The 12,033-nt window shown below is 38.2% G+C and overlaps 1 protein-coding gene across 1 annotated transcript in view; it reads left to right on the forward strand.

Annotated features, from left to right (window-relative positions):
* The window catches only part of TTC17 (tetratricopeptide repeat domain 17), a 52,278-nt gene that overhangs the window by 26,183 nt on the left and 14,062 nt on the right, over positions 1 to 12,033 (forward strand). The window contains exon 16 of the mRNA XM_085224592.1: positions 79 to 265. Within this exon, the coding sequence (XP_085080718.1) occupies positions 79 to 265 (187 nt within the window). The remainder of the gene's footprint in view (positions 1 to 78; positions 266 to 12,033) is intronic.

Consider the following 12,033-nt stretch of genomic DNA (forward strand, 5'->3'; position numbering starts at 1 on the left):
CAGGAGTTTTGCCTAGTTAGTTTCCAATTCAGCTGCTAAACATATTTATGCTGAGGTGTGTTGCTCTTTTCTTCATAGCCCCTGACTTTTTTGAGCCTGGGAAATGCCTATCTAGCTCTGAACAACATTAGTGGAGCCCTGCAGGCCTTCAGACATGCGCTAGATTTGACCACCAAGTGTTTGGAGTGTGAAAGCAGCCTGAAAATGATCCGCTGTCTGCAGTTCTACCCTTTTCTCTACAACATCACCTCTTCTGTATGCAGCGGTAAGCAGTTGCTGAAAGATGGACTGTGAGTGAAATACTGTCCATCTGCCATGAGTGGTGCACTTGGAATCCATGTTTACTGTGCTGTTTCTTTTCAAGGATTCTCCTTTTTGCTTTGTAGTGTATTCTCCCCATTAGGACCAAAATTGAGGCGCTGCTTTTAATGGCAAAGTTATGGTCCATTAAGAAATGCTTGAGGATGTCTTCTTAAATATCTAGAGGGCTACCAATGAGTGCAAATTACTTCCTGAGTATGTCAGTAATACCTTAACAGCCTGACTGATAGTTCTTACTGGTAAATGAGGAATGCTTAGAGAAATGTACAGCTGCTTCTGCTCAGGTACTCAGCAGCCCCTTTGTACATCCTTTCAAATTTTACAGTTGGATGGATTTGTTTTGTCAAGCTGAAGAAATTGGCAAAGAGCAACTCTAATTTTCTTATCCTTCCACTGTGTTCAGTCCATTGGATGTCATTTTATAGTGTTCAGTCTTCATGCAATAGACTGAGTCGTGTCAGTATTATTTTGTTTATATGGAGTCTGTGTTCACTGCTTCTAAACTCATAAAAATCTGTAAGAAGAATGTCTTTGAACCCAATCTCTCCCAGTTAAAATACTTTTTAAAAGTTGAGGTACAATGCTTTATTGTTCTTAGTATCTACTTGAATAAAATCCCCCACAAATAGCTTTTGGAGGCAGGTTTTGTTTCTCTAGGTCTCACTAAATATTTTCAGTACCTTCCCTGTTCTTGCACGTAGCTAATATGCTGGTCACAAGCAATCTTAAGCATATTCATAAATGTTCTCAGATCTCTTGCAAATTATCACTAGGGTATCTTCTCCTTCCTTTGTGAATGAACATGTGAGAGTAATGCGTTTGATTTTTAGTATTACTGGGACTTTCTCTGTTGTTTTTATTTGCTGTTGTTGTTCCTTGTTTGTTTGTTGTATTGTTCTGTAATTCTACATCCAGGGGAGAAACATGGAAAAAGCTTTCTTTGATTTATCATCTAGAATTAGGCTGCCTAGATGCAGGCAAGAAGCCTTATATACCTCCTAAATATGGATTATTTCAGTGTAGGTGCTATTCCAGGACTGTGTAATTAGAATAATAATATGTTTTATGGCCTCCTGCATTTTCACTAATTTACAGCATGTCAGTTTTGCAGAAAACTGAGTGCTATTTGGTTAAATGTAGCAATAGGTATGAAAGCACATCTTGAGGGTCTCTTTCTGACTCAAAATTGTAGTATTTAAGTATTCTACTCTTTATTTGTATTTTTGCTTTTTCATGGGACTCCTTCTGTCTTAATATTTCTCTCTCTTTCATTTTTATCTCTAATACCCTTTAGGTCATCTTTTGTCTGGGTGCAAGAAAAACCTGAAAGCGTGAACCTGACAAATAGTGTAAATGTTCTTTGTACTTTCTTCTGCAGAGTGTAAAATAAACACGCTGGCTAATTCAGCCTTGGTGATGATTTGTGGTTTAAATAAAAAAAAATGAGAATTAAATGAAAACGCAGACAAATTTTATTTCCATATGGTTTGGGGAAATATTTTCCCCTGCTCTCTTCCTCTCAACAGACTTGAAAGGAAACTTGACAGGCTATGGGAAAGTTGAAGGTGAGTCTCCAAAACTGATATTTTCCTCCTCCATCTCCTTTGAGAACTAAAGAAGAGCTGTTTTGCAGTACCTGGTCCACTGAAAAAAATCACCCAGAAATGGGAATATCAAGTGTTGTCTCTGGTCTAATAACTTACTTGAGCATTTCTTCAAGATTTTGAAAGGAACGATAATAGTGGGGCTGCCTGTGCTTTAGGCTGCACGCTCTTGCAGCAAATGCTCGGGGGAGTCGGGTGCATGGTGCAGTGAATTGAATATAGGATCAAAATTTTGAATGTATGATCTGGTATTGGGTTGCATTATGTGTTATGGATATTTCATATAAGTGAAATGGGAGTTTTCTGAAGCATGCTGGGACATTTGTTGTTAGTACAGGACTTCAAGTGTGCTGCACTGATGCTGACTTACTGGATGCTTGCTAATATGTTCCTGTCTGCACTGCTGCCTCATGCTGGTTTTTTTCTGTTTCTGTTTTAGACATGTTTGTTTCTCAAATTCAAGTCACTTCACACATGTGAGAGCTCATGCCTTTATGTTCTTTTAGACAAGATCAAAATTCAAGATGTTCAACTTATTAGTAGAATGGTATTCCAGAATGAAGCGTAACATGCTTTAAGCTTTGAGCGTCTCTAGTCTTACTATTTCACTACTTGGTAGGATAGTGCTTTTACAAAAAGCTTTGTGCTACCCTTCTGGAAGTAGAGGCACTGAGAGCATGCTAGGAATTTCTCTTTATATACTATCAAGATCTCCAAGTACTTGTACGTAGTGAGTATGTAAGTTTCTAAAAGCAACGCATACTTGCTCACATTCTGAGCTCTGTGATGTGTTCAGCAGTTGGCTTAGCAACAGTGCTTTGAGTGTGGGCTTAGTGCCCTCTTGTGGTGCAAATACCCCATACCGTATGAAATCATAACTCTTGGTTTATTTCATCTGCTTCATCTTAAAATAGAACACGAGGAAAAAGATATTTCAGCACTTCAGTGTATACATTTTCCTTTATCTCCTAGCACATTAAGTCCTACAAAGTTACTAAGTTCAGACCATCAAGCACATAGACCTGACAAGGGAGAGGCTCACCCAAAAAGAGAATCTCTGCTTAAAATCCCATTTGTTTATTTATGGGCAGATTAAATAACTTAATTAAATCAACATCACAGTTGAAGTCTTCAAATCTTACCTTAATAGCTGCAATTGCTTCAGGTTTACTTATAGCAATTTTGGCTACTCAAACACTAAGCAAAAGCCCCGATATGCCAGGACAAACATACATTTCCTTTACAATACTGTGTGCTAAAACAGAGATGTGAAATACTCATTTTGTACGTTCTTAAGCATTCTTAACTTAAGTCCGGAATCTATGCTAATTGAATAGAATTCTGGAACTAAACACTACTTTTGCTTTCTTTATCTTGCTTGTCATGTCAAGGCGGAATTCTTTAGTTCTCCTGAAACATGTTTAAACTACCATTTAGTGTTAGTACCTTCATTTATTTGAGTACATTAACGGAAGGGATTGGGTCTGTGACCATTTGGTTTTGTGTTGCTCTTGCTCTCACTGCAGTCTTATGGGAAAGTTCATCGGTGCAAAAGGAATGGTCTCCCACAGTAGATTTTTCAAATCAAATCAAGGGAATTCTACTGAGCATGCAGAGTGCATGTTAAAGCTCCTTGAAACACATCATGGCAGATGTTTGTGTTACCACTTAATACCCTGGTAGCTATATACTGGAGAAACTGGGTTCTGTCCTAAACAGGCGCAGTTCTGAAATTACTCTTGAAGTGAAATTCTGCTTGACTTGTTTCCACACCCTCCCGTGCACACAAGTAAGGACGCTGTGTCCAGTGAGCTTCATGGGGATCTGAGAATGGAGCTGGAGTCTTTCTCAAGTATCCCTGGCAACAGAGATAAGGTCATCTGAAAGAGCTGTTGATGCCATCCAGATGGAATCTAGGTCACCTACCTTGAGTTCAGCAGTGCTAAAGGAGTAAGGGAAGGTTACAATGTACTCATGTAGAATGAAGGCATGGCACCTGATGCAGGCAGGTGGGAGACAGAGAAAGAGGGCCACTTTTGGTGAAGGTGTCTGCTACTGTCAGATACACCTCTGACTGGGAGGTCCATACAAAAACCTTATGTGGGATTCTGCTCTATGGCAATAATGAGACCGAGTTCTTGCTTCAGTGTTGTGTGACCATTTCAGCTCTACTAGCACAGCAAGAGAAGAATCAGTTCTTACTGTCTGACTTTGCTGGGGTATACGTGGAATTCATAGAGTATCAGTGCTGTGATCTGGAAGATTTTGAGTAGATATGTTGTTGTCGGAGGATAAGTCTCTTTTCTAAGCTTACAAACTGTTGCATTTAGAAGCATGTTTCTTTCTTTGGGGGCTCTGTGATATTTCTTACTACTTGATTTGGTATCTGCTGTGTAAATTAAAACTTTTCCTGAAAAGTCTTCATCTGACTTCTCTTGAGTCGCTGAAGGAAGTTGAAAGTGAAGGAACTTGCCTTACAGAAGTGTGAAAAGCCATGCTGCTTTGAAACAAATCTTTACTTTCCAATGCTCCAACTGTTTTTGTCTTTAATACTGTGCAGAGAAGTATAGATGTTGATTCTTCGCCTTAAGAATCAAATAATGTAGCACTGTTAAACATGGCTACTACACTGTTTCATATTCTTCGTAGTTCATGCACACTGCTTCCAAGCTACTGCTTGTTGGAAAGCTGTTGTGTACCTTAATGGCTCCTGTAACCACCAGACAATGCGTGCTGTTTTAAGATTGTGTTCCTCAGATGTCCTTCTCTATTGCATTTGTCAAACAAGCTGATGATGTGGGTGAACTTGGTCTACAGCTTCTTTTTATGCTCACATCAAATGATTTCTGTACAGTGTACAAAGTCTGTCTCGCTAGCTTATGTGCTTACTCTACTTATTTGCAGGATAATGGTGTATCCAACAGCTGCTCTTGAAACTCACTAGTGTCACTTTATACCACCTGAATATCTGCAATTCTGTATTCATTCTGTCTTTTCTCAGGACCAGAAGACCACAAACTGGCAGTGGAGGAAAGAGAAAAAAATCATTCTCTCAGCTGCAGGACTAAGGAGATGGGGATAGCATGGTGGAGAGTTCAGTGAGAGCTTATTGATGCAAAACTATTATCACTGAAAGGGAAAGTAGTGTAGTATTAGATTAAATATAGTATGACAATTCCCATTTTTGTCTGCCTTCATAGCACAAATGATTCTTCCTCATATACTATTTGGATCTTTCTGTTACTTCAGCATAATTACATGCTCATGTAATAGGAGAATCGATCATCAGGGGTTAGGATGAAAGAGGAAAGATGCCCTTTCTTGACTGAATCTTTTAAAACTTGATACCTTCATTTTTAGTTTTCACGTGTATTAATGTTTCTCTGCAATGCTCTTGGTGATTTTTTTTTTATTTTTTTTTTTGTGCTGCTGTCTGCCTTCATCTCCTTTTAGGAGGCTGCATGAACCAGTGGTGATTTCTTGCATGCAGCTAGACCTTTTTTAAAAGCTCCATCAACTACATATGTTTGAAAGGCTTTTTAGGGGCAATGGTAGTTCCCTAACTACATCTCAAGGCAGATGTGTTTGTGTGAACAACTGTGTAGTAAAACTGCATAGACTGAATTAGTGAGTTGGTTAAAGCATATTTGGAAGGAAAAGAGCATGCAGCCTGGCCCCCGTGTATGGGGGAATTGACAAGACATTGTTTAGTCTCATTAACAACTTGCCAGTACCTTGTAGGCTGTATTCACTTGGCTTAAATCTGAGAACTTCTAAAGTGGTGATGTGTACCTTCAGCCTGTAATGAGTCATGTTGAGATTGTCTCAAAGCAGCATGCGATGCCATGTGTTCAGATTAAAATGAGCACTGCATGCTGAGCCATGGAGTGCCAGGCACTTAACTACCCCTGATCTGTCTACTTTATTGATTTGTTTTTCCTTTTAAGGTTGGTTGCCCGATTCATGTGAGAATCTGCTGTGCTCTGATTATCCTCAAAGCTTGAAATCTATCATCCGTTCTGGTTACTAGTGACCAAAACTAGGACAATTCCAGTTTCCCCAGAGGAAGAAATAGAACTTCTTGGATGCAGCAGTTCAGGGGAGGCAGGAAATTCTTCCAAAAATCCCTGTATTTTTGCAGGGCCTGTTTTATTGTTTTGTACAATACTGACATTGGGAGGAGAGTGTTTTCCTCTTGAATCCTAAACTGGTGCAATGGGCAGTATTCTTGTTTAACTTCATTTTCTGCAAGAGTTTTCTGTCTGGATTCTAGAAAAGGCTAATCCAATTTCTGCTTGTTACTCATCGCTCCATCAAAACCAGGATTGATTTTTGTCTATTTCATCTGGAGCAATAACTTTGCTCTTTTTAAGGATTTGTGTAAAATATAACCTGTCAGACAAACAGCTGAATACTTAGAAGCTATCTTAGATTAGTAAGGGGCATGCTTGCCTGGCAAGTCAACACCTTCCTTTGTTATTTGAGTGTGTCTGTGTCTTTGTGCTTTGGTCTTCAGTAAGGAGGAAGATTGTGCAGATATCTGTCCCAAACAAATCTGTAAATTGTTGTGGGTTAGTATTAACCATTAATCTGCTCTGGTTAAGGAGTGTAATGTAGAGAAAAGATGCGCAGATGAACGTAAAATACAACATATCAAAACTATTTTCTTAAAAATGCAAAATCAGATCACTCCAGAAACCTGTTTAAATTCACCATGTAGCGCAAACCTTACAGAATGTGGTAGTTAAATCTACGTGCATAACACCATTATACACCCATCAGGCTTTCCAGTGTCTTGTGGTGAGAAAAGTGGGAAGTTAGCTAACCCCATGACGAGTAACCGCTAGCTGTTCTAGGGTTCATTTTTAAGAGTGGGCTACTCCAGTGTTTAGTCCCTCTTAAGCTTGAGTTCAAAGATGTTGAATTCATAAATAGGGGATCTAGCAGTTGGACTTGAGTTATGCAAAATATTTAATGTTTAGCTTGAGAGGTATATAGGGCTGAACATGGAGAGAAGACAAGAAAAAGAGCAAAACAAACATGATTCAGCGTCTCTGCTTCATGATAACAATACTTAAAATAAGAATTTCCATTGCTTAATCCAAGTCTACTTCAGAAGTGTATTATGTGAAATCAAGGAACCAAATACTGGCCATTGACATGTCGTCACAACATATGTTATGCTATGATCTGTTGTAGGTGGACATTTAATGTTAAGAAATAAGTAAGTAGGTATTTTATATGACATTAGAAAAAAAAAATACCCAAGCATGCAGGAGAACTCACTGAGGACAAACCTTAATCTTTGGAATTGATATGTACCTGTTTCTCTTATTTTCTCTCCCCACCTCTCTCTCTCTATCTCTCAAAAAAAAAAAAAAAAAAAAAAAAGGCTATTTCTGAAGCACAAACTGAAATTCAGGCTGGCATGCTGCTTACCTTGGTAGTCTTATTTAGTACCATCATACTCTGAATGAGATATATTCCAGTCTATCTTACCTACTGACAAGATTTGAGAATTTCGATTTAGATGTTTGTATATTTTGGATACTATTCCTAGGCATCATAGAGCAAGTTATGGCTTCTAGGTATGCATCATAATAAAGCAAAAGCAAAACCTCTTAGTGTAGTGGACTGTGAGGAAGGAGCACAGGGAAGGCTTTAGATAGTCAACCTCCTTGATTTTTCCCTCCCTGTTCTTAGTTGTGAAAGAGGTGTTTTGGAGTTGTTTAGCTTGAAAGTGTTCTATTCGGCTACATGGTATACTGCTGAATTCTTCAAGACATTTAGCAGGCATGTCCTTTGCACTGTGTTCAAGTTTAAACAGGTTTGTCTTCCTATTTTTTGTGTGTGCGTGTATATATTTAATCACTTATATTTCATAAAGAAAATGTGTGTGTCTGCATCAGGAACTAATCTGTTACACAGTGTTGAGGTTTTTCTGTCAGCATGAAGAGATCTGGCCTTGTATGGTTGGCATCTGTGTGTTTTTAAAGCTTTACTCAGAGCTGTTGTAATGAGACAAATAGGTAATCTTTAAATCTATAGCTAAGCCAATTTAGAGGCATCTTCTGGTTACAAATCACATTTTAAAACTATTTTGCTACAAGTGAGAGCAATTGTTTTACAATATAATCCTCTTAATTGAAAATCCATTATTGGAATAAATAATTTAAAAAAAAATGAATGCTTCATTTTGTGTGCATGAGTCTAAACTTTGACCGTGTAAATTGTTCTGTTGTTTGCTATGCATCAAACCAAAGCTTGTTATGTAGTGCACTCTTATGACTACTGGGTTTGAGTATGCCCCCCTGCATCTTTGAGGAAGTTGCTACTGACTGCTCATCTAGGGGAGGAGTTTAAGATGAGGTAGGGATTTATGAAACTTTTACAATGCTTGCTACTACTTTCATAGAGCTTTCCATTGCTGCTTGTTAAGCTTTTATCCTATGCTTAGCAAAACGTCCTGCTGTATGTCATTGAAAACAGTTTTTTTTAGGTTGTTTTTTGGGGGGGGTTGGGAGGAGGATGTCTGTTTTGGTTTTATCCTATAACCCCAATTTTGGAAAGGAGGGTTTTTATGAAAGGAATAATGCTTAAAATAAAGGATGCTTCCGTTTTGGCAGAAAACATATCAAAAACTTAGTCCAATTGTTGAGGCACGGCTGCTGTCATTCTCAGCTAGTATCAGTATTGATACCTGACTAGAGATACTTGGCCTGAGAAGGAACTTAACTACTCTCTGTCCTTTGTTATTCCAGAATAATAATGGTGGTGATACGTGGATAGCAGGTGCAGTTTGTAGTGATTACTGGAGTATGTTACAGCTGTAAAAGATACTGGAGGTACACTTGTGTTATGTTTGCAAAACGTAGTCGTGCCTTGTTGAATCTAGCAGTGGGCAAGAGTTAACTGCTGAGTGGACTGCTTTGCTTTTCAAGTGTGCAGCAAGACTCCTGGCAGTTCTGTGCTGCTGAAGATGCAGGCTGCCCTTCTGCTCTGTGTCTTTTCTGAACCCTAGAGCATAGAGGGAATATGTCATAAAGCTTGGGTATTCTTCCTCAGTTAAATATAGACCCTTTGAGCACTCATATCAGTATTGCATAGCCAGGTAATTGTTAATTAAGAGCTTCTACTTTTCTTCCTACCTCCAGTTGTCACTGTTAATCACTTTCTCTAAAAATAAACTGAGAATCCCTTTGTTATATTCTGTTGTTTTTGCACTTCAGTGTGTGGTAAGCACAAAACTTCAATACAGCTACTGGAGTACCATTCAGTCATGCAACTTGGGTGGATTTGTTGTGTTTCCAGTGACAACTCTGTTCCATCATTGCAATATGGTTTGCAGTTTCTGCTTTCCGAGCTCAATCATGGGATTTTATTTTATTTTTTGAAGTGTAAATGTGTATTTTTTTTTGTAATTCAAACAAAGGAAATGAGTAAGAAAATGAATACATGAGTTTTAGAGCAAAAGTCCTAATAGAAGCATAATAATTTATAATTCAGTCCAGCAGAGCAGCAATGGCTGCTAAAGATATGCCTCTTCTCTTGTTACTGCTCACCCTATTGATTTAAAAAACTCATAAAATAACTGGCCTGGATTTTTTTTTTTCCCCTTAACAGATTTCTAGATCTAAAGATTATCAGTTTCTTTTGCGACCAAATATCTGTTTGTATGTAGGCAGAATAACACGTTTTCTGCTAATAGCTCACAGGAGCTTTATGAAATGATCTGTTCACCTTGAAACATCAAGGTAATTGTGTTGTGCAGTATGTAATCCCTGGAGTTATTATCACTGTCCAAGCCAAAGCTCGTGTTTTAGATGTTGCCTGAAGGAGGTTTCCTCAAAGAGCACTGGACGGGACTTGTCCTATAAAATGATAGATGACAATTCTTCAGTTTCATTTCTCTAATGAATATATTTAATACTAAAAATGCAGTACCACTGAAATAGGAAGCACCCCCGAAGTTTTCATGTGGTCTAATGAGATTATTGTTATTAATCTTCATGTTCAAAGGGTAATAAAACACTCTCTTCATAAGAAAAGATAGTTATTGTCACTGCATCTTTCTGTAAAGAATATGGTTTTGAGTGTGCATCAGGAAACATGGAGTTTGACTTCTTGCTGTGGGGTTCTTTAGCTGTAATGGCTGTAGTAGGTGCTAAAGCTTTGGTGGAAATTAAAGAGGGGCCCTGAAAATCAAGATGGTCAATTTTAGATGGAAAGGATGACCTTATCAGATCTTTTCTGTACTTAAAATGTATGACATCTCCCATGGCAGCATGGTTGAGACCATGTGTTGCAATAGTGCTGTACAAGCACTTCCACATTAGCCCCAAAATTAAGCAGGTTAAAATGACGTGAGGAATAGAGACTTCTAGTATATAATACTGTTTTCTGCTTTTCATCTTTAGGATCTCCATGCTTTGTTTTAGAATCTATATTGCTTTTTCTATCTAGTGGATTTGCTTTATAGCTTATGAGCTTTTCTCATTTCTTTTTCTCCCACTTTTTTCCTTAAATAGGCACAGTCAGACTATTTATTTGTCTTATTTCCCTCTCTTATGAATAATAATAATATTTATATTATTATTAATATTATATAAAATGCAGAAGATTACACATCTGTTGTTCAATAACATCTTTGTTCCACTAGCTGGTGCATAGCAACAGAGTCTTAGAATACATGAGGTAGAACAGCCTGATACACTTTTATCTGGACTTTCTGAGCTCGGATATACAGTCACAACATCTGCTCCCAGAAAATGAATGAGCAACAAAGAGATCCTTCTTCAGTACATTTTTATGCAGTAAGCTGGAGGATCGAGTACTGTGAAGTGGTTTTAAACTCAGGTTTTGTAATTGTAATCCCTGTGTCTGGACTTTACAACCAAAATTCACATGTGCACATTTGGACAACCAGAATATTTGTAAATAAAAATGAATATTGTATTACTGAGCATTCCTAGAGCAGCAATCTCTTTTGTCCTTCACCCAGGTGTTGTGCAGTAGGTACTGAAATGATGTGGGTCACGCTCTGCTGCCAGGGAACATTTCTGGAACCTAGAGCTACATTGTTCCTGTGGTGGAACTTGTACTGGGTGTTCTTCCCAGTTGCTCTGCAAGCATGCAGCTGATACAAGCTGTAGCATTCTGTGGGCAGTGTTTCCATACCACCACCTCGGTGGTAAGCTCATCCAAGACTTTCTCTTCTTTTTTCAGCCAGCCTTTTTTTCCCTCCTGTGACATCAGGCAACTGAAAGCAGTAATTTCAAAAAATCAGGCCACTCGGATTTCTATATATAGCAGCTCTCAGATCCCAAGAAAACCAGCACTCTCATTTAGCCTGTTTTTAGCTGCTTGTGTTTGTAAATTAATATTAGCAAGGTTAGTCTTAAGTAGAATTGTGCCTTTTTTCCCTCTCACTTGCTATTTCTTTTTTTTTTTCCCCTTTTTTTGGGTGCTTTTATCTCAAAAATAATTGTCTGTATGTTGTTCCCTTTGCTTTTTTTTTTTTCTCCCCCTTCATACTAATGATGAATTGACCTTCAGCAAAGGGAGCTGTGGTCATGACATTACTGAGTAGCACCTGACTTGCATCAAAATCAGACTGGTTGTGATGGCAGGCAGGGGGACTTATTTCAGCTTTAGTGTTCTTTGCACACCACTCTTCGTGAAACAAACATAAGGATCTCCATAGATTGAAGAGATTTTTTTTTTTTAATGAAACCAATGACTTTTTTATTGACAGCACAGAGGGAGATGTGGCAGGATTAAAGAAAGAGTCGCTAATAAGATAAGTAGGAAGTGAAGAATATAATTACGTGATAGATGTTAGGGCAGTTTCTGAAGTTACCAGCTTCTGGTTTGAATGTTTGCTTATCTAATGGCCTTGTTTGTCTTTTCATATTTGGCAGAAAACTAGTTTTTACCGAACCTTTTTCTGGAAAATTCATGAATATAGTTATTAGTTTGGTTTTTTGACATCTCCAAAGGTGTTACCTGAATGTTGACAGATGCAGAAGTACAGAGCATACAGTGTATGTTCCACCACTGACAAGTAGTGGAACAGGTGACACCTATCTGAGAGTTGGGCCATCCTCTT

This window comes from Meleagris gallopavo, chromosome 5 (genome assembly GCF_905368555.1).
Source record: "Meleagris gallopavo chromosome 5, MGAL_WU_HG_1.1, whole genome shotgun sequence".
Taxonomy (NCBI): domain Eukaryota; kingdom Metazoa; phylum Chordata; class Aves; order Galliformes; family Phasianidae; genus Meleagris; species Meleagris gallopavo.